Source organism: Vicia villosa, linkage group LG4 (assembly GCF_029867415.1).
Source record: "Vicia villosa cultivar HV-30 ecotype Madison, WI linkage group LG4, Vvil1.0, whole genome shotgun sequence".
NCBI lineage: Eukaryota > Viridiplantae > Streptophyta > Magnoliopsida > Fabales > Fabaceae > Vicia > Vicia villosa.
In genome coordinates, this window is record NC_081183.1 from 121,771,440 (window position 1) to 121,798,185 (window position 26,746).

Genomic DNA, 26,746 nt, shown 5'->3' on the forward strand with positions numbered 1-26,746 from the left:
AAAACTGGTATTGCTACAGTTCCCATATCCTCGATCTTCTCAATGCTTTGCTTCAGAAGCGTAATGGTTGGATCGATCTGTCCGCTTTGCCAAGGGCGTATAGTGGTCTTTGTGAAGGATATTCAGACTGCAGCCTCTCGCTTTTGATCCCTAACTTTTGCCTGGATCGCCCTTTCGGGTTTTCAATCCAGCGGGATGCCCCTTTTTGCCCAAGTCGCCCTTTCGAGTTTTCAACTTAGCGGGTTATTCTCTTTTTTTTGTTTTATCCCTAATTTTTGCCCAAACCCTTTTGGTTTGCCGGGATGCCCTTGTTTTTGCCTAGGTACGTCGACCTAGCGGGTCTTTCATGCGTAGTATTTTTTGACTGAGTCTGAATTGACTAGAAGCGGAACGTCTTCCCCATCCATCTTTGTCAAGATTAAAGCACCACCTGAAAATGCTTTCTTCACGATGTATGGTCCCTCATAGTTGGGAGTCCATTTGCCCCTTGGATCGGTATGAATTGGCAAGATCTTCCTTACGACTAGGTCGCCTGTGTGGAATTCTCGAGGCCGAATCTTCTTGTCATACGCTTTCTTGATCCTCTTTTGGTACAACTGGCCATGGCAGATAGCAGATAAGCGTTTCTCCTCAATTAGATTGAGATGATCAAGCCTCGTTTGAACCCATTCTGTTTCATCGAGTTTGGCGTCCATCAAGACTCTCAACGAAGGAATTTCCACTTCGACAGGTAGTACGGCCTCCATACCGTAGACGAGAGAGAAGGGAGTTGCCCCAGTTGAAGTACGAACCGAAGTTCTATAGCCATGCAAAGCAAACGGTAACATTTCATGCCAGTCCTTATACGTTCTGACCATCTTCTGGACGATCTTCTTTATATTCTTGTTAGCAGCTTCGACTGCGCCATTCATCTTTGGCCGATAGGGTGATGAATTGTGGTGTTCAATCTTGAACTCTTCACACAACTCTGCCATCATCTTGTTATTAAGATTGGACCCATTATCAGTGATGATCTTGTTTGGAACCCCATATCGGCATATGATCTCTTTCTTGATGAAGCGAGTAACGACTTGCTTGGTTACGTTCTTGTAAGAAGCAGCTTCAACCCATTTGGTGAAGTAGTCAATAGCAACAAGAATAAATCTGTGCCCATTTGAAGCTTGTGGCTCTATGCGCCCAATCATGTCTATGCCCCACATAGCAAAAGGCCAAGGTGATGTCAGAACGTTCAGAGGAGTTGGAGGGACATGAATTCTGTCAGCATACACTTGACATTTGTGACATTTCTTCACATACACATAACAATCACTTTCAATCGTCATCCAATAATATCCTGCTCGCAAGATCTTTTTAGCCATGGAATGTCCACTGGAATGAGTTCCAAAAGATCCTTCATGAATTTCCCGCATGACCAATTCTGCTTCGTGTCTATCCACGCATCTGAGCAAAACTGAATCATAGTTTCTTTTGTACAGGACGTCTCCTGACAAGAAGAATTTGGATGCTAACCTTCGAAGTGTTCGCTTATCACCAATCGTAGCATCTTCGGGATACTCTTGCTTCTCAACATACCTCTTGATGTCGTAATACCATGGCTTTTCATCATACACATCTTCAGTAGTGAGACAATGAGCGGGGAACACATGTGCAGGTTCCTTGTAACGGAGGATCGTTATGTCTGGCATTTCTTTAGGGGAGCTAACTCTGAACATAGCCGCCAAAGTAGCCAAAGCATCTGCCAATTGATTTTCCTCTCGGGGGATGTGATTGAAAGTGATTTCCTCGAAAGCGGGCAACAACTCCAAGATATAGTCCTTATAAGGAACTAAATTGGGGTGTCGTGTTTCCCAATCACCTCTTACTTGATGTATGACCAATGCAGAATCCCCATAAACCTCAAGGATCTTGATCCTCATATCAATGGCTGCTTCGAGGCCCATTATGCAAGCTTCGTACTCTGCGACATTGTTTGTGCAATCAAAGCATATTCTAGCCGTGAAAGGGATGTGAGTTTGACGAGGAGAAGTCAAAACTGCCCCAATACCATGGCCCATAGCATTTGATGCACCGTCGAACGTGAGAGTCCATCGCTCTCCTGGTTCGGGTCCTTCATTATCATCCAGTTTCATGATATCTTCATCAGGAAAGTCAAACTTCATTGGCTGATACTCTTCTAATGGCTGATGAGCAAGATGATCTGCAAGGACACTTCCTTTGATGGCCTTCTGTGTGACATACTGGATATCATATTCTGATAAAAGCATTTGCCACCGGGCTAGCCTTCCTGTAAGGGCCGGTTTTTCAAAGATGTACTTTATCGGGTCCATTTTGGAGATCAATAGAGTGGTGTGGGTCAGCATATACTGTCTCAGTCGGCGAGCAGCCCATACCAAAGCACAGCAAGTTTTCTCGAGTTGTGAGTAGCGGGATTCACAATCGGTAAACTTTTTGCTCAGGTAATAAATGGCGCACTCTTTTCGACCGGACTCGTCATGTTGGCCCAGCACACACCCCATAGATCCTTCAAGCACGGTTAAGTACATAAGAAGCGGCCTTCCAGGAACCGGAGGCATGAGGATTGGTGGCTCTTGGAGATATTGTTTGATCCTTTCGAAGGCCTCTTGACAATGATCATCCCAACGGATATCTTGATTTTTGCGCAGCAACTTAAAGATGGGTTCACAAGTGTCAGTGAGATGGGAAATGAACCTGGCTATATAATTCAATCTCCCAAGGAACCCTCGAACTTCTTTTTCATTCTTTGGTGCTGGCATATTCTGTATTGCTCTTACTTTATCAGGGTCAACCTCAATCCCTCGTTGACTCACAATGAATCCAAGTAGCTTTCCTGATCGCACTCCAAAAGTGCACTTGTTTGGATTAAGCCTCAACTTGAATTTTCGCAAACGAGCAAACAATTTCTCAAGATATACCAAATGTTCCTCCTCAGTTTGGGATTTTGCAATCATATCATCGACGTACACCTCGATCTCTTTATGGATCATGTCATGAAAGAGAGTCACCATTGCTCGTTGATATGTTGCACCAGCATTCTTGAGACCAAAAGGCATCACCTTGTAACAATACGTACCCCACGGAGTGGTGAAAGTAGTCTTGGTCATATCTTCAGGAGCCATCTTTATTTGATTATAGCCAGAAAAACCATCCATGAAGGAGAACACCGAATACTGAGCAGTGTTGTCGACTAGCACATCAATATGAGGCAGAGGGAAATCATCCTTCGGACTTGCCCTATTCAAATCTCGGTAGTCAACGCACATGCGTACCTTTCCGTCCTTCTTAGGAACAGGTACTATGTTTGCAATCCAAGGAGGATACTCACACACAGATAAGAATCCAGCCTTCAACTGTTTTTCAACTTCTTCCTTGATTTTCAAAGCCATATCAGGTCGAGTTCTTCGTGGTTTCTGCTTTACAGGCGGACATTCTGGTTTGAGCGGTAACCTGTGCATAACTATATCTGTGTCTAAACCAGGCATGTCTTCGTATGACCAGGCGAAGATGTCAACATACTCACGAAGCAACTCAATCAACCTTCTCTTTACATCACTTTGCAAAGCAGCCCCTATCTTGACTTCTCTCTTTGCTTCTTCTGTACCGAGGTTGATGATTTCTGTGGCTTCTTGATGTGGCTGAATAGATTTCTCCTCTTGTCTCAAAAGTCTTGCCAATTCCTCGGGGACTTCACAATCTTCCTCACTATCCTCATCAGCTTGGTCAATTGGATTCTCAAAGATATCAAGCCGTGGAACTGTAACATTATCATTTTTGATGGAGTTCGAGCCGGATCTGCACGATGGATGATTTATGCCTTAGAATGCAACACATAAAAAAGGAAAAAAAGAAAAGCTTTGCCATTTTTGAAAAAGTTTTTAAAGTAAAAACAAAAATGAAAGAAATGGAACAGTAATTGCATGCGAAGATATGATTTTCATTCAATATTAAACAAATTGAAACAACATGGGGGCCCTTCTTTATACAAGTGGTCAAAATGCTTAGGGCGAAGCACATGACTTATCGAAACAAGAAAATTACATCTCCATAAAAGTGACTCTAGGGATGTCCAAAATAGTCCAATTGTTGAGTTCCTGTCCAGGCGCAGCATGGCAAATGAATCTGGAGAGATCTTTTTCATCATCATCATCCACGGCGAGAACTTGACTTCCAGAACTGGTGCTTGCACTGACGAACACTTGAGAAATGGGGGGAATCACCTTCTTTCCAGGAATTATGCTGAGCTGAGTAGAAGAGGATGGTTGATATCCAAGGCCATACTTGTCTCGCTTCTCTTGAACGTCAATCAGCTTGCCCCAGGCACTATGGGGAGTACCAGCTTCTAAGAAAGCCTTAGCATCATTTAAAGACGAGAGGGGCGCTCCGAGTTCCTTCTTATTCTCGACCACAGGGAGTTTGTCAACTGACACAATCTCTAAGGCCTGAAAAGGTGTCTCTTGTATCTCTCCCTCCACTTCAACATAACGGTATGATGCCAGATTATTGACTATCAAATCCTCCTCACCAGTGATCACAACAATCTTGTCATTCACAACGAATTTCAAACACTGATGGAGGGTAGATGTCACAACTCCAGCAGCATGAATCCAAGGACGACCCAAGAGGCAAGTGTATGAAGGGTTTATATCCATAACGTAGAAGGCAATGTAGAACATGTGAGGACCAATCAAGACAGGCAGATCAATTTCTCCTTCTACGGACCTTCTAGAACCATCAAATGCTCTAACACTCATGGTGCATGGTCTCATCATAATCCCATCCATACTCAGCTTAAACAAAGTAGCCTTGGGCATCACATTAAGAGAAGAACCTGTATCAATCAGAACTCGAGACAACACAGCATCCAGACACTTGACGGAGATATGCAATGCTTTATTGTGTGCTCTACCCTCAGGTGGAAGTTCATCATCAGAAAAACCCAAACAATTACCAGCAGCAATGTTGGTCACAACCCCTTCAAACTGAGGCACGGTAATGTCTTGAGTCACGTGAGCGGAAGCCAGAACTTTCATCAGAGCATCACGATGAGCTTCAGAATGTACCAAGAGAGACAGGATGGAGATCTTGGCTTGGATCTGATCAAGTTGGTCAATCACTTTGTAATCACTTTTCTTAATGATTTTCAAGAGTTGCTCGGCATCTTGGGCATTACGTGTTACAGGAGGATCAACAGCAACTTGCTTTCCTTTTGCTTGTGTACTAGCCTCTTTGTTGGTCTCTTTAGGAGGCGGAGGAGGGGCAGCAAAGATCCGACCACTACGGGTAATGCCACTAGTGCCAGTAATATTTGTGATGCTCGAAGTACCCACTGGAGGACAGTCAAACTTCTTCCCTCGAATATACACGACATTATAACTCCAAGGGACAGCCTTAGAATCATTCACGGGAGAGGGAACAAGAGACGAGGTTGAAGGAGTCGAAGGAACATTTGGAACCTGAATAACCAACGGAGTCCTCGGAGCCTGAATGACCAAAGGAGTACTCGGCGCATGAATGACCAAAGAAGTGTCCTGAGTCTTTGATATCTCAGCAGGGCAGTAAGGGATCTCTAAAGTAGCCACATCTTCGACAGGAACGACCCTTTCCACTCTAAGAACACCTTCATCCATTAATTCCTGGATTTCTTCTCTCAACCTAGTGCACTCCTCAGGATTAGAAGAACATTGCAAACAGTAGTCATGTAGTTCACACAAAACCTTTTGTTGCATAAGATACTCTCTGACAACTGCTAGCGGCATCCTAACCTCATTAACATCATTTACCAGGATCTGATCATCACATAACTCAATAGCATTGGTCGTACCAGCATGAGGAGGCATAGGATTATTCTGCACATTAGGACCAGTAGGAGCGAACGAGATAAGCTTGTCGTCAAGGAGATCCTGAACCTTCAATTTGAATGCTCTACACTTTTCAATAGTATGGCCTGGAGCCCCTGAATGAAATTCACATCGAGCATTAACATCATAACCGGGAGGGAGAGGACTAGGTGGAGGTCCAAGTTCACGGAGTTGTACCAATTGACCAGCAAGCAACTGAGGGAGAAGCTGAGCATATGACATTGGAACCGGGTCGATACGCCTATCTTGGAATCTTGTTCTTTGCGGGCCCCTCTGACCTTGAGGCCTAGGGTTCTGTTGACGATTCTGAGGAGCAGCAGCTTGTTGTTGTGGTACGAAAGGCTGTTGGGGTGCCATCCATGGTTGTGGAAGAGCAGCAGCATATGCTTGAGGGACATATGGGCCAGGAACAGCATAAGGCATCGGATAATAAGGAGGCGGAACAGCAGAATATGCAGGAGCTCGGCTTTGGTCAACAGAAGCGGTGCTAGTCTCACCTTCCTTCTTCTTCACAAACCCAGAATACGGCTTTTTACCATTACCTCCTGAGGTGCTAGGATTAGTAACACCTTGAATGGTACCGGCTTTGACACAATTCTCAACCCTCTCACCAATGATGACCACATCCGAAAAGGAAGGAGAAGTATTACAAACCATGTGTTGAAGATACGGCCCTTTTAGAGTTCCCATAAACAGATCAATCAATTCTCGGTCCAATAAGGGAGGTTGAACTCGAGCAGCAAGTTCACGCCATCTCTGGGCGTATTCTTTAAAGGACTCTTCGGATTTCTGTGACATATTCTGCAGTTGGGCACAGCTAGGAGCCATAGCAGTATTGTAGTGGTATTGTTTCAAGAAGGCATCAACAAGTTCTCCCCAAGTACTGACATTAGACCTCTCGAGTTTCATATACCACTCCAACGGGGCTCCAGTGAGGCTATCCTGGAAGAAGTGCATAAGCAGAGGTTCGTTCTCAGCGTGAGCGGCCATCTTACGGCAGTAGGAACGAATATGAGTCTCTGGGCAGGTAACTCCCTTGTACTTATCAAAATCTGGCACCTTGAACTTCGGGGGAATAACAATCCCAGGTACCAAGCACATAGCAGCAGTGTTAAAGCTCGAAGTTTTAGCAACCTCAACAGCCTTAAGGCGTTCTTCAAGAGCTTGGTACATCTTAGCGGTCTCAGTCAACTCAGCAGTAAGATCATGTTCAAGATCAATAACCTCATGGTGGTCGTCCACTACCTTCAGTGTCTCATCAATAGGAGTCTCTTTAGTTTTCACCCCTCCGTCAGCAGAATTGGTAGGAGTATCTTTGACCAAACTAGCGACACTCTTTCTGAGTTCATCCTGTCCTTGAACAACGGCATGGAGAGTCTCCATAAGTTGGGCCATTCTCTCCCCCATAACATCCATATCCCTACGGAGGGCAGCTTGGTTCTGCTCAAATTGATCCATGAGTCTCTCGTTGCTCCGGGTACGGTAAGGATGTAAGAAAGTCAGCTTCGTCGTCGGAAAAGAAATCTGTTGCTGAAAGGGACCCCAATTAGTTTCTTGTACAATAGCCTGAAAAATGCAATGTGATAATGTGAATGTATGAGTGCATGTGTGCGTATGACGTGATGTGCCATTTTCAGAGTATCCAAGATTTAATATTGATCCAGAATAGCTAACAATGTGGCAAAAGATAAGTATCAAGAGAAACTAGTTCTTTTTATTCATAACAGAAATTTAAACTTGGGCAAGCCATACATTGACAAGATAGTTCAATAAGGGAAATAAAAGACCCCATCCAACAAGTCTGGTGGTGGTCGAGACATACAGACTCAAACATCAATCCATCTGAATATAAAACAGAGGTCCTCCTTGTCTGAAGTGCTCATCGCTCCACTTCTTAGTTTCATCAAACAGCTTCTTGGTTGCTTCTCGATCTCTTCCTTTAAGAAGGCTTTGGATCACCTCATCTTTGCGAAACAAATGCCCATCCAGCTTCTTGCAGCACTCCCTGAGTTCGTCACATCCTTTGCATTCTGGGAGATAATCTTTCTCAGATATGTCCTCCATCATTCGATCTCTGAGCTTGGCATTTTCTTCTGTTAGTCGAGTATTACGGAGGTGACTTCCTTTCAGTTGAGTCTCAACTGCCATTCTTCGAGTGGTCTCTTCTTCCAGTTTCTTTTTCAGATTCTTCACTTCAACTCTAGCATCCCTTTCTATCTTGAGCTTATAAGCTTTCAAGTCTTCTCGGTACTCTCGCTTGAGTTTCTCTTCTGCCTCTTTCATGGCCTTTTTTAGGATTTTCTGGTGATCCTCGACAATAACAGTAGTATCTCTTTCACCCTTTTCGGTTCTAGCCCTCTTTTGAACTCTGGAAGATCCTCCCTTCAGCATTTTGACTTCGTGTGTCAACTCAACCTTTTTCTGGTCCACAAGACAATGTTTCGGTTGCGCATCTGACTTCTTTTCGTGCAATTGGGTGCATTCCATATCTACCTGGATATGATTCTCAGCAGGTACAGTGGCAATTGGAATCTTAGGTGGTTGCTCGTACAATGGGTTAACCTTCGGGAAAGGCAACAGACGATCTTTAACTCTATTTTCAACCCAATCCGTGTAGGCTTGTTTGGCAACGGCATTCTTTTCACCTAGAGAAATCTGATCACTCGTATGGATGTCATTCCAGGCACTCACCACTTTTTCTAAACCTTTTAGATCGGTTCCCTTCTCAAAGCAAACGGATTCAAATATCTCTTTGTCCAAAGGCTTGTTTTCAAGTGTAAAACCCAATTGACGCAGCGCTAGCTTAGGATTATAATTGATAACACCTTTTGTTCCTATGAGGGGAACATTGTCAAAAGCACCACAACTAGTTATAACCTTCTCCACATCCATTCCAGTGGGACACCAGACAATGTCATTTCCGGTAAGCCCCATGATCCTTTGAGGCCATTTCTGAGTAGAAGTAATGAAAGGACCACTTGTAGGCAGGTGGGACTTAAACCAGGTGTATAACAACGGCAAACAATTTCTTATGGCTCCTCCTTTCCCATATCGAGAGTGAACAGAAAAGTACGTATCGGCTAGCAAAGTAGGGATCGGATTCTTATCCACGAAAAGACATATAGCGGCCAGATCAACGAACTTGTGAATGTTAGGGAACATCACGATCCCATAGATCAAAACGGCCAGAAGGGCGTTGAAAGCTTCCCACATCTTTTTGTTAGCCAATTCTTGAGCCTTTTCAACCAAGAAATTCATATAGAAACCCTGAGTGCTACCATTCTTTTTCCAATTTCCATGAACATCCCCTATGCTCAAATAAAGAGCATTGGCAATGTGGTCCAAATCAGGCTTCTCCGGGACGCAAACGAAAGGAACCTTGTGTTGGATCTTGATATTGAGGAAGTGAGAGTACTCCTCGAGAGTGGGAGCTAACTGATAGCCTGAGAAGGTGAAACAACGCAAGTCAGGATCATAGAACTGAAGAAGAGTAGATAAACCCCATTCGTCGACGTGTGAGTCCAAAAGAGTCAAGTTGTTTCCATAATTCTCAGTGAACACAGTTTTATTATGACCGGTGATCAATCCACCCAATTGCCCCAACTGAATCAAGCCTTCGCGATGGAAACTGTAAGTGTGAGTACGCCTTGTAGCTTCTCTGGTAGCGGTCACGTTGTTAGCCATCCTGGATGAAAGGTAATAGCCTCGGATACCCTGAAAAATGGCATGCATATGAGAAATAATACTATTTTTCTTTTTTTTTTCTTTCTCTTTTTTATTACATCTTTTCTTTCTTTTCTTTTCTTTTTTTTTTGGAAGGTAAACATGCCATGATGTAAATGATGCAATGGAGGTTTCCCCACATAGGAGAAGTGTGTGTGGCCTCTGAATGAGATCGGACGTTGCAGGATCAAAGGTCCGGCATAGGCACAATGAAACCATGAGAACACAAGTCATCAGCAGAACAGAACGGTCACCAACGGTACCTGTCATGTATATCCCTCCCCACTCACGGGTGTAGTCTAGGTCAAGGTAGGTCAAAAAAGCCAACAGAGGATTGAAAGTAGGCGTAATCATACGATATTGCCTCTTTCAACCAAGCTCTGTCCGTGGATACATGATCGGATCAATCAGACATACGTCTTCTGTCCGTCATGGCCACTCTATTCCTAGTTCCTAAGGTATCACTCATGGCCTGGGTATTGGGCCTTTTACCTCATAGAACATCCCACCCAACCTGCAAAACAGAACAGAAGACCCCAAGGAACACAGAATATAATCCATATGCATGATGTGCAAACAGAAATAAACATGATATGCAGGCAGAAAAATAAACATGCAAACATATATACAAGATATAGACATAAAACAAATAAACACCCAGTAAATAAACAAACGCAGGCAAGGATCGACTCGCTATGGATGGACCAGCAACAGGTCTAGCAACATCCCCAGCAGAGTCGCCAGCTGTCGCACGCTCGCGAAAAATGAACAGAGTCGCCACCAATATATTTATCCCATAAGGGAAAGGAATATCAGAAAACCTAACAAAGGAAGGAACAGGGTCTTGCGACCAGAGAATCTAGGTACGGGAGTCGGTTACGCGAGGGGAAGGTGCTAGCACCCCTCACGCCCATCGTACTCGATGGTATCCACCTATGTTTGTTTCTATCTAAAGGGTGTGTAACTATGTCTATGTCTAAATGCGAAATGAATGCAAAATGTAGGGAAAATAAAGAATTGTACTCGCACGGGCCCTACCCCGCTGCCTACGTATCCTTTTCAGGAATCAGAGTTACCGTAGCTCGGCTAAAGATTTTCTGTTTGTTTTTGTGTTTTTTAATTGGGCGGCGTTAACGCTCACGCTCTTGCATAAAGGGATCGCCTAGGATGCAATGGAGCGGAGATAACTTGCCCTTAAGAAAAGAGAAAGGAGATTGGTTTGTATCTTTTAAGGGTAATTCCATGATGACGAGAACCCACTACAAGGTCTCGCATCACTTCCTCACTTTTGTTTTAAGTCTGAACATTTATTAGGTTTTTTTTTGAAGTGTTTTTGGTTGGTGTTTTTTAAGGGGATTTAATTTGTGACTTAGATCATACCAAAAAGAGTTTTGTTTTGCATATTTAGAGAACGCACATCGAGGCCTACGCCACAATCGTTTCTCTAAACAACGGTTAAGAAATACATCGAGGTTTCACACCTCAATCATTTCTTCTCCGCTAAGTAAAGGAGATACAAAAAGAGTTTTTTTGTGAATATTTAGAGAATGCACATCGAGGCCTACACCACGATCGTTTCTCTAAACAATGGTTAAGAAATACATCGAGGCTTCACACCTCAATCATTTCTTCTCCGCTAAGTAGGAAAGAACATACATCGGGGCCTACACCCCAATCATTTCTTTCCTACTATGAAATATGGTAACGGTATGATCTTCATCGATATTTATTAAGTATTTTGAAAGTTGAAAAGAAAAGAATGAAAGAAGGGAACTATTTCTAACTCTAGTCTAAGTTGTCTACACATGGGAATTAAAATGATAAACTATACAATTCATTAATAGGAAAAAGCTATACATGGAATAGGTAAAGGAAAATCAATATGCGACAAATAAAATTGAGAACTATAACAAACAAACGATATTCACAAGCACACATGCATCTATTAATTCTATACAAAAATCGAGACTAAAAATTAATTCCTAAGTCTATTGGAGAGTTATGTACAAAGAAGTGCCAAAACAAAGAAATTTCAAACATATTGTGAAGAAAAATATTTATTAAAGGGACTAAAAACAATTGGAAAAAATAACAAAAAATCGTGACAATTATTCACACACCCTAAAATATCTAAAACAAATTTTTATTGGTTTTTTTTATTTGAATTAAAATGGAATTATGAGGCTACAATTAAAAGAAAACAAAATTAAAAGTAAAACTAGAACTAAGCTGCCAGGGGGTGCATTAACAGTTTTTTTCTATGAACTAAAATTATCTATAAGCAAAATTGGGCCAAAAACTGAGGGGTGCGAAAAGCATGGGGGCCAGGTCCAGTTTCAAGGAGGCATGTGGTGTATGAGTGGAGCGAGGGTGCAATTTCAGCAATGATTCAGGGCCCAGTTTCATTCGAGGCCCAACGCCCTTACCTCTTCTATCCTTCTTATTTCACTTTATTCACTTATTATTTCATTATTCCTACCAGTGTGAGGTTTTTTGCATGCATGGTTTTTATGTATTAAGAAAGTAACAAACACACACAGAACATATATCAATGGGGCAAGGGATTTTTAAGTGAGATGATGACAAAAACGTGAGGACCAGTAATGATGCGCCAGCACATCCTTCAATCATTTAAGCAAAACTAAAGTTACAAGAAAAAGGGAAGAATGGGCCAACAGCTAGGTGCCACGTCAGTAACGAAGTGGAAAACATAAAATGGAGTGCAGACGCCGGAGATAAGCTCCGGTCGTCTTCTCCGGTTGCGCTGCCACCGGCATGGCCTCGAAACGCCCAGAAATTCATGGAATGAACATCATCTCGCTCGAAATTTGCCACAGAGCTCAAATCCGCTATTAGTTTTCACCGATTCTCGCTTAAATCTCAGAACCGAGTACAAATCAAAAAGCCTAAACATCTAGCATGTTCATCAAAGCTAATGCTAACAGTATCACGATGGATCTTACATCACCTTAGACTCAAACGTCCGAGCCAGTCATTCAAACAACAAGTATATCAAGTGAAACGGAGCACACTCGGAATCAAGATCTGACATGCGCTTGTAAGATAATGAACAAATGCATACGGTTCTAAAATGCTCAGCTAACGATGCTAACGAGTTTCAGATGCTTACTTGATCGTTTCTTGAACCGGAAGCGAAGAATGCTCTGCTCCTCACGAGATTTCGCCGATGCCGACACCGATGCGTTTATGAAGGTGATGATGATGAATCTTTAGAGGTAGCGAAAAGCAGATGATGATGCTCGTGAGAGTGTGCTTCAAGTCTTGCAAAGATGGTGATGATGTTGAAGCTCACGGTTTGATGAAGATTGTTGCCGATTGATGAAGATGATGATGAAGCATGGCGGTTGTTGGGGTGGTTTGGAGGTGGTGGTTAGGATGGAGATGAGAGAGAGAATCCGAGAGCGAAGGAGGTTGTTGTGGTGGTTACACCATTCGGTTGTGGTGGTTAGAGGTGTGAAGGAAACGGTTGTGGCGGAGAGAGAATGTAGTGAGAGAATGACGAGAGATCTTGAGAGAATGAGAGTGTTGAGTTTTGAGAAAATGAGAGAGATGTGAAGAAATGAGTGTGTGTTGTTTGTGAAGAGCTCGTAGGCTTTATATGGAGTAGAGGTTGCATGATATATATGGTGTTGCTGCAGTGTAGTGTAGATTTCTCTTCCTATGTTTAGTGAATTGTAGTAGTGGATGGGTGCATGCATATTGCAACACTAGGCTCATGCCAATGCCTGGTCTAACATGGCCATAACCTTCACTTTGGGTCCCTATTTCTTTCTCCCTAGACACTCTCTCGGCCTAAACTCGGGTTCTAATTCAAGTGGACATGGAAGAGAGCAACAATGGTATTGCAAATGTCTCGAGAAGATGCCTTGAAGTGAGGTAAAACGATCATGAACATGTGACACCAACACTGCTGGGGATGCACGCACGTGGCATGAAAGCTGGCCCGTTCCTTAGTCCAAAATGGAGTCTTGCGAGGGCATGACTTTAAGGCTTCGTAGCTCGCTCGATATGCGTCCAATTCCCATGATTTTGGTACTATTGGAAAGAGGAGATGGAGATGAAGGGATTAGTATCAAGTTAGAAGTCAAAGGATCCTTGAATTTCTCCAAAACTTGCTTCCATTATGGCACACCACCTGTTTGTGTGAATGCTTCGCGTGACCTGGAATTCTGGCTTTGCTGAACGCGTGACACGAACTTCGCGAGGGCACAACTTTGCAGACTCATAATTGGTTCCATATGTGTCCAAATAACTTGGTTCTTGGCTTGTTGAAGAGAGAACATGGAGGAGAGTATACGCATACCAATTATGTATTTCAAAGACCCTTGTACTACTCTAAAATTAGATTCTAATATGGCACACCACATGTTCGATGAATTGCTCCACGCATACCCAGCAATCTGCCCAGCTTTGTGACTTGTATTAAATGAAAACCTCCAACTTTGAACATTAATAACTCTCCAGCCATGCTTCAGGTGCAAAAACTTTCAACTACAAAGTTGTAGTATGCCATGATGTGAACAATTTTTATGTTGGGAATTTTCTCAAATAAGGCCTTTTGGCACGTGTAAATCAGGACTGAAGTGGGCTGTTCATCAAGATTTAAATCCTCAAAAAAAAATTCTAAGTATGAAACTTTCCTTTTTTGTTATTCTTTCTATTTTTGGCAACTTTTTGTCAAACTTCCGATTTTATTCATTCTTTGACTTTTCTTGACCGATTTTCCACCAAAAGTCAACATTTGAGTGATTGACCTGATTTTGACCCAAAAGTCAACTGTTCTGATTTTCCTCCGATTTTACTGAAATTCCCGATTAAATCTCTTCTGACCCATAGAAATCAACTGAACACTTCCACACAAGCATCATGCCACTTCTCTCCATAAAATCAGCTCTTGATCAATGTATTTGACCAAAAAAGTCAACTGCGTGTACTTTGGTCAAGAAACCCTAATTTAGGATAATCAAATGAACATCAAGCTTGCACTTTTCAACCAATGCCTTGAGTTGAGGATGAGAGAACCCTAATCCAGGAGGACTTCAATGAACATAGGGCCACATGATTACAGATCCACACATTTGGTAGGAAATCCTCTGCCATAGAAGCTATCCCTTGCTAGTCTCTGATTAATACCAATGATATGAATGCATGGGTATGGATTATGACCTAAGTGATGCACGTACATGAATGTAAAGTCTAAGCCAGTTAGGAGTAAAGGGGTAGGACAAATTTGGGGTATGACACTCAACATCGGGAGAAATTCTCGTACGATCTTCAAGACTGAAAGGAAAAGATCTCGTGCAATTTATGACTCGACATCGACTCGACAACAGGAGAGGATCTCGTACGATCTTCAGGACAGAAAGGAAAAGATCTCGTGCGATCTATGACTCGACATCGGGAGAAGATCTCGTACGATCTTCGAGACTGAAAGGAAATAGATCTCGTGCGATCTACGACTCAACATCGACTCGACAACAGGAGAAGATCTCGTACGATCTTCAAGACTGAAAGGAAGAAGATCTCGTGCGATCTATGACTCAACATCGGGAGAAAATCTCGTACGATCTTCAAGACTAAAAGGAAAAGATCTCGTGCGATCTATGACTCGACATCGACTCGACAACAGGAGAGGATCTCGTACGATCTTCAGGACAGAAAGGAAAAGATCTCATGCGATCTATGACTCGACATCGGGAGAAGATCTCGTACGATCTTCAAGACTGAAAGGAAGAGATCTCGTGCGATCTATGACTCGACATCGACTCGACAGCAGGAGAGGATCTCGTACGATCTTCAGGACAGAAAGGAAAAGATCTCGTGCGATCTATGACTCGACATCAGGAGAAGATCTCGTACGATCTTCGAGACTGAAAGGAAATAGATCTCGTGCGATCTACGACTCAATATCGACTCGACAACAAAAGAAGATACAAGCAGAGAGTCATTGTGTCAAACACTTGTCGAGGATTGAGGATACCTCGTATCGGCACCGCAACTTGAAAGTGTTTGTGGCACTACAGCAGATATCAAGTGGAGTTTGTAAAGATGACAACTTCTGTGGGGATGTGTCATTGTTTTGATTCAACACTGACTCACATTATCTGGCTTATGCTTCATATGCATGTTTGGGTTTATGGCGTAATGATCCACTGTAATGGATATGCTACGCTTTTTGAGGATGCAATGTTATATGCAATGGATACTATATGCACAGTGCCAAATAAAGGCATTGATGAGATAGCGGAGCGGGATCATTGGGGTCCTTTGCTTATTCTCTTGAGACGCCATTGTGAGTGGGCGTTGGAAACCTCATAGTGCCAAAGATTATTGGCAACTGTGTGGAGGATTAGGACATAACTCTGCTGGGGAGGAAGTGACTTTGCTCGACTTTCCTTACATCCTATACTGCTTGGGGAATCATGAGTTTTGAGGGACCCTTCTTTGTCTGCCATACGGGAGAGGGATATGGACCTCTTCAGGTGCCCCATGCTTACCAGTACTGATGAATTATACGCTTGAACTTTCACGCGGGATGATGATGACCTTTGTGATATGTCATAAGCCAAGATGACGGCTAGAACCTGCAACCTGTACAGAAAACAACGTTTGGATGCAAATGGTGCCCCTTAGAGCACTTTTATGTTTGTGTAACATCATGTTTCGTTTTGATTTGTGATTATTATTCCCCCATGTTTTCAATGCAATGTTTAATAACGAATTAAATCACACCTCGCATGCGAAAAATGAAAAGCAAGAAGGAAGGCTTTTTATCAAAAAAATCATTTTATTGATGGAATGCCTATGAATAGGCTTCTGTACAAGGAAGCAACTCCAAAATGAGGTAGTTGCGAAAAAAGAAAATAAAATGCAGAGGCAAAATGGCAAAGAGAAGTGCTCGAATTTCCATTAAAACTGGTATTGCTACAGTTCCCATATCCTCGATTTCCTCAGTGCCTTGCTTCAGAAGCGTAGTGGTTGGATCGATCTGTCCGCTTTGCCAAGGGCGTATAGTGGTCTTTGTGAAGGATATTCAGACTGCAGCCTCTCGCTTTTGATCCCTAACTTTTGCCTGGATCGCCCTTTCGGGTTTTCAATCCAGCGGGATACCCCTTTTTGCCTAAGTCGCCCTTTCGGGTTTTCGACTTAGCGGGTTATTCTCTTTTGTTTTATCCCTAATTTTTGCCCAAACCCTTTTGGTTTGTCGGGATGCCCTTATTTTTGCCTAGGTACGTCGACCTAGCGGGTCCTTTATGCGTAGTATTTTTTGACTGAGTTTGAATTGACTGGAAGCGGAACGTCTTCCCCATCCATCTTTGTCAGGATTAAAGCACCACCTGAGAATGCCTTCTTCACAATGTATGGTCCCTCATAATTGGGAGTCCATTTGCCCCTTGGATCGGTGTGAATTGGCAGGATCTTCCTTACAACCAGGTCACCTGTGTGGAATTCTCGAGGTCGAATCTTCTTGTCATACGCTTTCTTAATCTTCTTTTGGTATAACTGACCATGGAAAATGGCGGATAAGCGTTTCTCCTCAATTAGATTGAGATGGTCAAGCCTCGTCTGAACCCATTCTGTTTCATCAAGTTTGGCATCCATCAAGACCCTCAACGAAGGAATTTCCACTTCGACGGGAAGTACAGCCTCCATACCGTAGACAAGAGAGAAAGGAGTTGCCCCAGTTGAAGTACGAACTAAAGTTCTATAGCCATGCAAAGCAAACGGTAACATCTCATGCCAGTTTTTGTACGTTCTAACCATTTTCTGAACGATCTTCTTTATGTTCTTGTTAGCAGCTTCGACTGCGCCATTCATCTTTGGCTGATAGGGTGATGAATTGTGATGTTCAATCTTGAACTCTTCACACAACTCTGCCATCATCTTGTTATTAAGATTGGACCCATTATCAGTGATGATCTTGTTTGGAATCCCATATCGGCATATGATTTTTTTCTTGATAAAGCGAGTGACGACTTGCTTGGTTACGTTCTTGTAAGAAGCAGCTTCAACCCATTTGGTGAAGTAGTCGATGGCAACAAGAATAAATCTATGCCCATTTGAAGCTTGTGGCTCAATTCGTCCAATCATGTCTATGCCCCACATAGCAAAGGGCCAAGGCGATGTCAGGACATTCAGAGGAGTTGGAGGAACATGAATTCTGTCAGCATACACTTGGCATTTGTGACATTTCTTCACATACACATAGCAATCACTTTCAATCGTCATCCAATAATACCCTGCTCGCAAGATCTTTTTGGCCATAGAGTGCCCACTGGAATGAGTTCCAAAAGATCCTTCATGAATTTCCCGCATGATCAATTCTGCTTCGTGTCTATCCACGCATCTGAGCAAAACTGAATCATGGTTTCTTTTGTACAGGACGTCTCTTGACAAGAAGGATTTGGATGCTAACCTTCGAAGCGTTCGCTTATCACCAATTGTAGCATCTTCGGGATACTCTTGCTTCTCAACATACCTTTTGATGTCATAATACCATGGCTTTTCGTCATACACATCTTCAGTAGTGAGGCAATGGGCAGGGAATACATGTGCAGGCTCTTTGTAACGGAGGATCCTTATGTCCGGCACTTCTTTAGGGGAGCTAACTCTGAACATAGCTGCCAAGGTAGCCAAAGCATCTGCCAACTGATTTTCTTCTCGCGGGATGTGATCGAAAGTGATTTCCTCGAAAGCGGGCAACAACTCCAAGATATAGTCCCTATAAGGAACTAAATTGGGGTGTCGTGTTTCCCAATCACCTCTTACTTGGTGTATGACCAAGGCAGAATCCCCATAGACCTCAAGGATCTTGATCCTCATATCAATGGCTGCTTCGAGGCCCATTGTGCAATCAAAACATATTCTAGCTGTGAAAGGGATGTGAGTTTGACGAGGAGAAGTCAAAACTGCCCCAATACCATGGCCCATAGCATTTGATGCACCATCGAACGTGAGAGACCATCGCTCTCCTGGTTCGGGTCCTTCATTATCATCCAGTTTCATGATATCTTCATCAGGAAAGTCAAACTTCATTGACTGATACTCTTCTAATGGCTGATGAGCAAGATGATCTGCAAGGACACTTCCTTTGATGGCCTTCTGTGTGACATACTGGATATCATATTCTGATAAAAGCATTTGCCACCGGGCTAGTCTTCCTGTAAGGGCTGGTTTTTTAAAGATGTACTTTATCGGGTCCATTTTGGAGATCAATAGAGTGGTGTGAGTCAACATATACTGTCTCAGTCGGCGAGCGGCCCATACCAAAGCACAGCAAGTTTTCTCGAGTAGTGAGTAGCGGGATTCACAATCGGTAAACTTTTTGCTCAGGTAATAAATGGCGCACTCTTTTCGACCAGACTCGTCATGCTGGCCCAACACACACCCCATAGATCCTTCAAGCACAGTTAAGTACATAAGAAGCGGCCTCCCAGGAACCGGAGGCATGAGAATTGGTGGCTCTTGGAGATACTGTTTGATCTTTTCGAAGGCTTCTTGACAATGATCATCCCAACGGATATCTTGATTCTTGCGCAGCAACTTAAAGATGGGTTCACAAGTGTCAGTGAGATGGGAAATGAACCTGGCTATATAATTCAATCTCCCAAGGAACCCTCGAACTTCTTTTTCATTCTTTGGTGCTGGCATATTCTGTATTGCTCTTACTTTATCAGGGTCAACCTCAATCCCTCGTTGGCTCACGATGAATCCAAGTAACTTTCCAGATCGCACTCCAAAAGTGAACTTGTTTGGATTAAGCCTCAGCTTGAATTTTCGCAGACGAGCAAACAACTTCTCAAGATATACCAAGTGTTCTTCCTCAGTTTGGGATTTTGCAATCATATCATCAACGTATACTTCAATCTCCTTATGGATCATATCATGGAAAAGGGTCACCATCGCACGTTGATATGTTGCACCAGCATTCTTAAGACCAAAAGGCATCACCTTATAACAATACGTACCCCACGGAGTGGTAAAAGTAGTCTTGGTCATATCTTCAGGAGCCATCTTTATTTGATTATAGCCAGAAAAACCATCCATGAATGAGAATACCGAATAGTGAGCAGTATTGTCGACTAACACATCAATATGAGGCAGAGGAAAATCATCCTTCGGACTTGCCCTATTCAAATCTCGGTAGTCGACACACATGCGTACCTTTCCGTCCTTCTTAGGAACAGGTACGATGTTTGCAATCCAAGGAGGATATTCACACACAGATAAGAAACCAGCCTTCAACTGTTTTTCAACTTCCTCCTTGATTTTCAAATCCATATCAGGTCGAGTTCTTCGTGGTTTATGCTTTACAGGCAGACATTCGGGTTTGAGCAGTAACCTGTGCATAACTATATCCGTGTCTAAACCAGGCATGTCTTCGTATGACCAGGCGAAGATGTCAACATACTCTCGGAGTAGCTCAATCAACCTTCTCTTTACGTCACTTTGCAAAGCGGCCCCTATCTTGACTTCTCTCTTTGCCTCTTCTGTACCGAGGTTGATGATTTCTATGACCTCCTGATGTGGCTGAATGGATTTCTCTTCTTGTCTCAAGACTCTTGCCAATTCCTCAGGGACTTCACAATCTTCTCCAGTATCTCCATCAGCTTGGTCAATTGGATTCTCAAGGATATCAAGACGTGGAACTGTAACATTATCATTTTTGATGGAATCCGAGCCAGATCTGCACGATGGATGGTTCATGCCTTAGAATGCAACACATAAAGGAAATGAAAAAGGAGAAAAAGCTTTGCCATTTTTGAAAAAGTTTTTTAAAGTAAAAATGAAAGAAATGGAACAGTAATTGCATGCGAAAATATGATTTTCATTCAATATTAAACAAATTGAAACACATGGGGGGCCCTTCTTTATACAAGTGATCAAAATGCTTGGGGCGAAGCACATGATTTATCGAAACAAGAAAATTACATCTCCATAAAAGTGACTCTAGGGATGTCCAATATGGTCCAATTGTTAAGCTCCTGTCCAGGCGCAGCATGGCAAATGAATCTGGAGAGATCTTCTTCATCATCATCACCCACGGCGAGAACCTGACTTCCAGAACTAGTACTGGCACTGACGAACACTTGAGAAATCGGGGGGATCACCTTCTTTCCGAGGGTTGTGCTGAGCTTAGTAAAAGAGGATGGCTGGTATCCAAGCCCATACTTGTCTCGCTTCTCGTAGACATCAATCAGCTTGCCCCAGGCACCATGGGGAACACCAGCTTCTAAGAAAGCCTTAGCATCATTCAAGGATGAGAGGGGTGCTCCAGGTTCCCTCTTATTCTCGACCACAGGGAGTATGTCGACCGACACAATCTCTAAGGCTTGAAAGGGTGTCTCTTGTATCTCTCCCTCCACTTCCACATAACGGTATGTTGCCAGGTTGTTGACTACCAGATCCTCTTCACCAGTAATCACAACAATCTTGTCATTCACAACAAATTTCAAACACTGGTGGAGAGTGGATGTCACAGCTCCAGCAGCGTGAATCCAAGGACGACCCAAGAGGCAAGTGTACGAAGGGCGTATATCCATAACATAGAAGGCAATGTAGAACATGTGAGGACCAATCAAGACAGGCAGATCAATTTCCCCTTCCACGGACCTTCTAGAACCATCAAACGCCCTGACACTCATAGTGCATGGTCTCATCATAACCCCATCCATACTCAGCTTGAACAAAGTAGCTTTGGGCATCACATTAAGAGAAGAACCTGTATCAATCAGAACTCGAGACAACACAACATCCAAACACTTGACGGAGATATGCAACGCTTTGTTGTGTGCTCTACCCTCAGGTGGAAGTTCATCATCACAAAAACCCAGACAATTACCAGCAGCAATGTTGGTCACGACCCCTTCAAATTGAGGCACAGTAATGTCTTGAGTTACATGGGCTGAAGCTAGGACCTTCATTAGAGCATCGCGGTGAGCTTCTGAATGCACCAAAAGGGACAAGATAGAAATCTTAGCTTGAGTTTGGTCAAGTTGATCGATCACCTTATAGTCACTTTTCTTAATGATTCTCAGAAGTTGCTCAGCATCTTGTGCAGTACGGGTCTCAGGGGGATCAACAACAACTTGCTTCCCCTTCGCTTGTGCATTGGCATCTTTGTTTGTCTCTTTAGGAAGTGGAGGAGGGGCAGCAAAGACTCGACCACTACGAGTGATGCCACTAGTCCCAGCAATATTAGTGACACTCGAATTACCCACTGGAGGACAGTCATACTTCTTCCCTCGAATATACACAGCATTATAACTCCAAGGAACAGCCTTGGAATTACTCACAGAAGAGGGAACGAGAGATGAGGTTGAAGGGGTCAGAGGGGCATCTGGAACCTGAATGACCAACGAAGTTCTTGGAGCTTGAATAACCGAAGGAGTACTCGGAGCATGAATGACCAAAGGAGTACTTTGAGTCTCTGACACCTCTGCAGAATAGTAAGGGATCTCTAAAGTGGCCACATCTTCACCAGAAACAACCCTTTCCACTCTAAGAATACCTTCATCCATCAGCTTTTGAATCTCCTCCCTCAACCTGGCACATTCCTCTGGATTAGAAGAACATTGTAAACAGAAGTCATGTAGTTCACACAAAATCTCTTGTTGCATGAGGTGTTCTCTGACAGTTGCAAGCGGCATCTTAACCTCATTAACATCAGTTACCAGGATCTGTTCGTCGCACAATTCAATAGCATTGGTCGTTCCTGCATGAGGAGGCATAGGATTATTCTGCACGTTAGGACCAGTAGGAGCGAACGAGATAAGCTTGTCATCAAGAAGATCTTGAACCTTTAATTTGAATGCTCTACACTTTTCAATTGTATGGCCTGGAGCCCCTGAATGAAATTCACAACGGGCATTAACATCATATCCGGGAGGAAGAGGACTAGGTGGAGGACCAAGTTCACGAAGTTGTATCAACTGACCAGCAAGCAACTGAGGGAGAAGCTGAGCATATGACATCGGAACCGGATCTATACGCCTATCTTGGTACCTTGTCCTCTGTGGGCCCCTTTGACCTTGAGGCCTAGGATTCTGCTGACGATTCTGAGGAGCAGCAACTTGTTGTTGTGGGATGAATGGCTGTTGAGGTGCCACCCATGGCTGTGGAAGAGCAGCAGCATATGCTTGAGGGACATATGGGCCAGGAACAGCATAAGGCATTGGGTAATAAGGAGGTGGAACAACAGAGTATACAGGAGCTCGGCCTTGGTCGACAGAGGCGGTGCTAGTCTCACCTTCTTTCTTCTTCACAAATCCGGAGTATGGCTTCTTACTATTACCATTAGAACTGCCAGGATTAGTAACACCTTGAATGGTACCAGCTTTAACACAGTTCTCAACCCGTTCACCAATGATGACCACATCTGAGAAGGAAGGAGAAGTATTACTAACCATGTGCTGAAGATACGGCCCTTTTAGAGTTCCCATAAACAGATCAATCAATTCACGGTCCAAGAGAGGAGGTTGGACTCGAGCAGCAAGTTCACGCCACCTCTGGGCGTACTCCTTGAAAGACTCTTCAGACTTTTGTGACATATTTTGCAGCTGGGCACGGCTAGGAGCCATAGCAGTATTGTAGTGGTATTGTTTCAAGAAGGCATCAACAAGTTCTCCCCAAGTACTGACATTAGACCTCTCGAGTTTCATATACCACTCCAACAGGGCTCCAGTGAGACTGTCTTGGAAGAAATGCATAAGCAGAGGTTCGTTCTCAGCGTGAGCGGCCATCTTACGGCAATAGGAACGAATGTGAGTCTCTGGGCAGGTAACTCCCTTGTACTTATCAAAATCTGGCACCTTGAACTTCAGGGGAATAACAATCCCAAGTACCAAGCACATAGCAGCAGTGTCGAAACTCGAAGTTTTAGCAACCTCAACAGCCTTAAGGCGTTCTTCAAGAGCTTGGTACATCTTAGTAGTCTCGGTCAACTCAGCAGTAAGATCATGTTCAAGATCAATAACCTCGTGATGGTCGTCCACTACTTTAAGTGTCTCATTAATAGGAGTCTCCTTAGTTTTCACTCCTCCCTCAACAGAATTGGTAGGAGCATCCTTGACCAATCCAGCGACGCTCTTTCTGAGCTCCTCTTGTCCTTGGACGACGACATGGAGAGTCTCCATAAGTTGGGTCATTCTTTCCCCCATAACATCCATATCCCTACGGAGGGCAGCTTGATTCTGTTCAAATTGGTCCATGATTCTCTTCTCGTTGTTCCTGGTGCGGTAAGGATGTAAGGAAGTCAGCTTTGTCGTTGAAGCAGAAATCTGTTGCTGAAAGGGACCCCAATTAGTTTCTTGTACAATAACCTGAAAATGCAATGTGATAATGTGAATGCATGAGTGCATGTGTGCGTATGACGTGATGTGCCATTTTCAGAGTATCCAAGATTTAATATTGATCCAGAATAGCTAACAATGTGACAAAAGATAAGTATCAAGAGAAACTAGTTCTTTTTCATTCATAACAGAAATTTAAACTTGGGCAAGCCATTCATCAACAAGATAGTTCAACAAGGGAAATAAAAGACCCCATCCAACAAGCCTGGTGGTGGTCGAGACATACAGACTCAAACATCAATCCATCTGAATATAAAATAGAGGCCCTCCTTGTCTGAAATGCTCGTCGCTCCACTTCTTAGTTTCATCAAACAGTTTCTTGGTTGCTTCTCGATCTCTTCCTTTAAGAAGGCTTTGAATCACCTCATCTTTGCGAAACAAATGCCCATCCAACTTCTTGCAGCACTCCCTAAGTTCGTCACATCCTTTACATCCTGGGAGATAATCCTTCTCAGGTGCATTCTCCATACTTGCCATTTGATCTCTGAGCTTGACATTCTCTTCTGTTAGTCGAGCGGAGCGGAGGTGACTTCCTTTCAGCTGTGTATCAACTCCTATTCTCTGAGTAGTCTCATCTTCCAGTTTCTTTTTCATAGTCCTCAGCTGATATTTAGTCTCTTTTTCTAGTTGGAGCTTGTGGGCTTTCAAGTCTTCTCTGTACTCTTGCTTGAGCTTCTCTTCTGCCTCTTTTATGGCCCTTTTTATGATCTTCTCGTTATCCTCGACAACAATAGTGGTAGCTTTTTCACCCCTTTCAGTTCTAGTCCTCTTTTGAACTCTGGAAGATCCTCCTTTCAACATTTTAACTTCATGTGCTAATTCAGCCCTTTTCTGATTCACCAAGAAGTACTCTATCTTAGCATCTTGCCCCTTCTCACGCAACCGGATGTTTTCCACATGTACTTGGGTATAGTCTTCAGCTGGCACGGTGGCAGTTAAAACTTCAGGTGGTTGCTCATACAATGGTTTAACCTTCGGGAAAGGCAACAGGCGCTCCTTGACTCTATCTTTCACCCAATCAGTGTAGGCTTGTTTAGCAACGGCATTCTTCCCTCCTAAGGAAGTTCGGTCATCTGTATGAATACTATTCCAGGCGCTCCTCACTTTTTCTAGACCCTCTGGATCAGCCCCTTTCTCAAAGCAAACAGATTCAAATATTTCTTTGTCTAATGGCTTGTCCTTTAGCACAAAACCCAACTGGCGCAGCGCTAGCCTCGAATTGTAATTGATAACTCCTTTTGTTCCTATGAGGGGAACGTTGTCAAAACTACCACATCTAGTAATAACCTCCTCTATCCCTTTCCCAAGGTGATACCAAACGATGTCATTCGCCGTAAGCCCCATGATCCTTTGAGGCCATTTCTGTGAGTCCCTTGTTGTGACAAACGGTCCACTTTTAGGCAAGTGTGAAGTGAACCACTCGTATAGCAACGGTAAGAAGCCTCCAACTGCTCCCTTCGTCCCATACCTGGAATGAACAGCATAATAAGTATCCGCCAAAAGAGTAGGCACGGGGTTTTGATCCATAAAGAGGCAAATGGCAGTGAGATCGACGAAATTCGGGATATTCGGGAACAACACCAAACCATAGATCATAACAGCTAAGAGAGCATTGAATTCTTTCCATTTCTTCTCAATAACAAGGGCATTAGCTTTCCTCATCAGAAATTTAACATAGAATCCGTGGGTTCCACCGTTAGGCTTCCAGTTATCTGTAACATCTTTCATGCTCAAATAAAGAGCACCAGCAATTCGATCCATTTTCGGTTTCTCAGGTACACATACAAAAGGGATCCTATGTTGAACCTTAATCTTGAGGATGTCAGCATATTCTTCAAGGGTTGGTGCCAATTGGTAATCAAGAAAGGTGAAACATCGTAACTCAGGATCATAGAACTGAAGAAGCGTGTATAGAGCCCATTCATCAACCCGAGAAGTCAACATGTGTAAGATATGGCCATATGTCTTTCTGAACTCATCCAAGTTATGCCCAGTAACTGAAGTGCTCAAACGAATCAGAGGCGTTATATCCTCACGGAAGAAACTGCAGGTGAAGGTACGCCTAGTAACCTCTTTGGTAGCGGACACGTTGTTAGCCATCCTGGATGAAAAGGTAGTAACCTCAGATACCCTGAAAAAATGGCATGCATATGAGAGATAATAAATTTCTTTTTTCTTTCTCTTTTTTTTTTTACAACATCTTTTCTTTCTTTTCTCTTTTTCCTTTTCTTTTCTTTTTTTTTGGAATTTAAATATGCCATGATGTAAATGATGCAATGGAAATCCCTCCAATGTGGGAAAACTGTATTGTTGTCTCTGAATGAGGTCGGACGACATAAGGTCAGAATTCCGGCATAGGTACCACACAACCACGACGACAATAGTCACCAACAGAACAGAATAGTCACCAACGGTACCTCTCATGTATATCCCTCCCCACTCACAGGTCAATCTAGGTCAGGGTAGGTCAAAAGGTCTCCAGCGTTAACAACTCTCCTGGAACACCATCATCGTTGCAAATACATGCCAACAACGGTATCCCATTTGAGTCTCGACTGGTCGTGGGTCTCATGATCGCAATCAACAGAACCTGACATTCTGTTGGCGTCATGACTATCCACTCTATCCTAGGTATTCTATGTGTCAACTCTGGCCTGGGTATTGGGCCTTTTACCTCATAGAACATCCCACCCAACCTGCAAACAGAGAAAGTATGTGGTCCCCACGGGGACCCATAATATAGTCCAGATGCATGCGGAAAGTAAATATGATATG

General features: G+C 43.3%; 1 protein-coding gene across 1 annotated transcript; it reads right to left on the minus strand.

Moving 5' to 3' along the window:
* Positions 1-356: 356 nt before the first annotated feature.
* LOC131597763 (uncharacterized) lies at positions 357-25,567 on the minus strand (the record flags this gene model as incomplete). The annotated part of the gene is made up of 8 exons (XM_058870439.1): positions 24,822-25,567; positions 24,403-24,749; positions 21,521-21,840; positions 8,151-9,590; positions 2,070-3,521; positions 1,301-1,994; positions 868-1,213; positions 357-759 (listed from the first exon to the last, which is right to left on the minus strand). Coding segments are annotated over exons 1-8 (5,748 nt in total), but the record flags the coding sequence as incomplete, so codon positions are not given.
* Between the last annotated feature and the right edge of the window lie 1,179 nt (positions 25,568-26,746).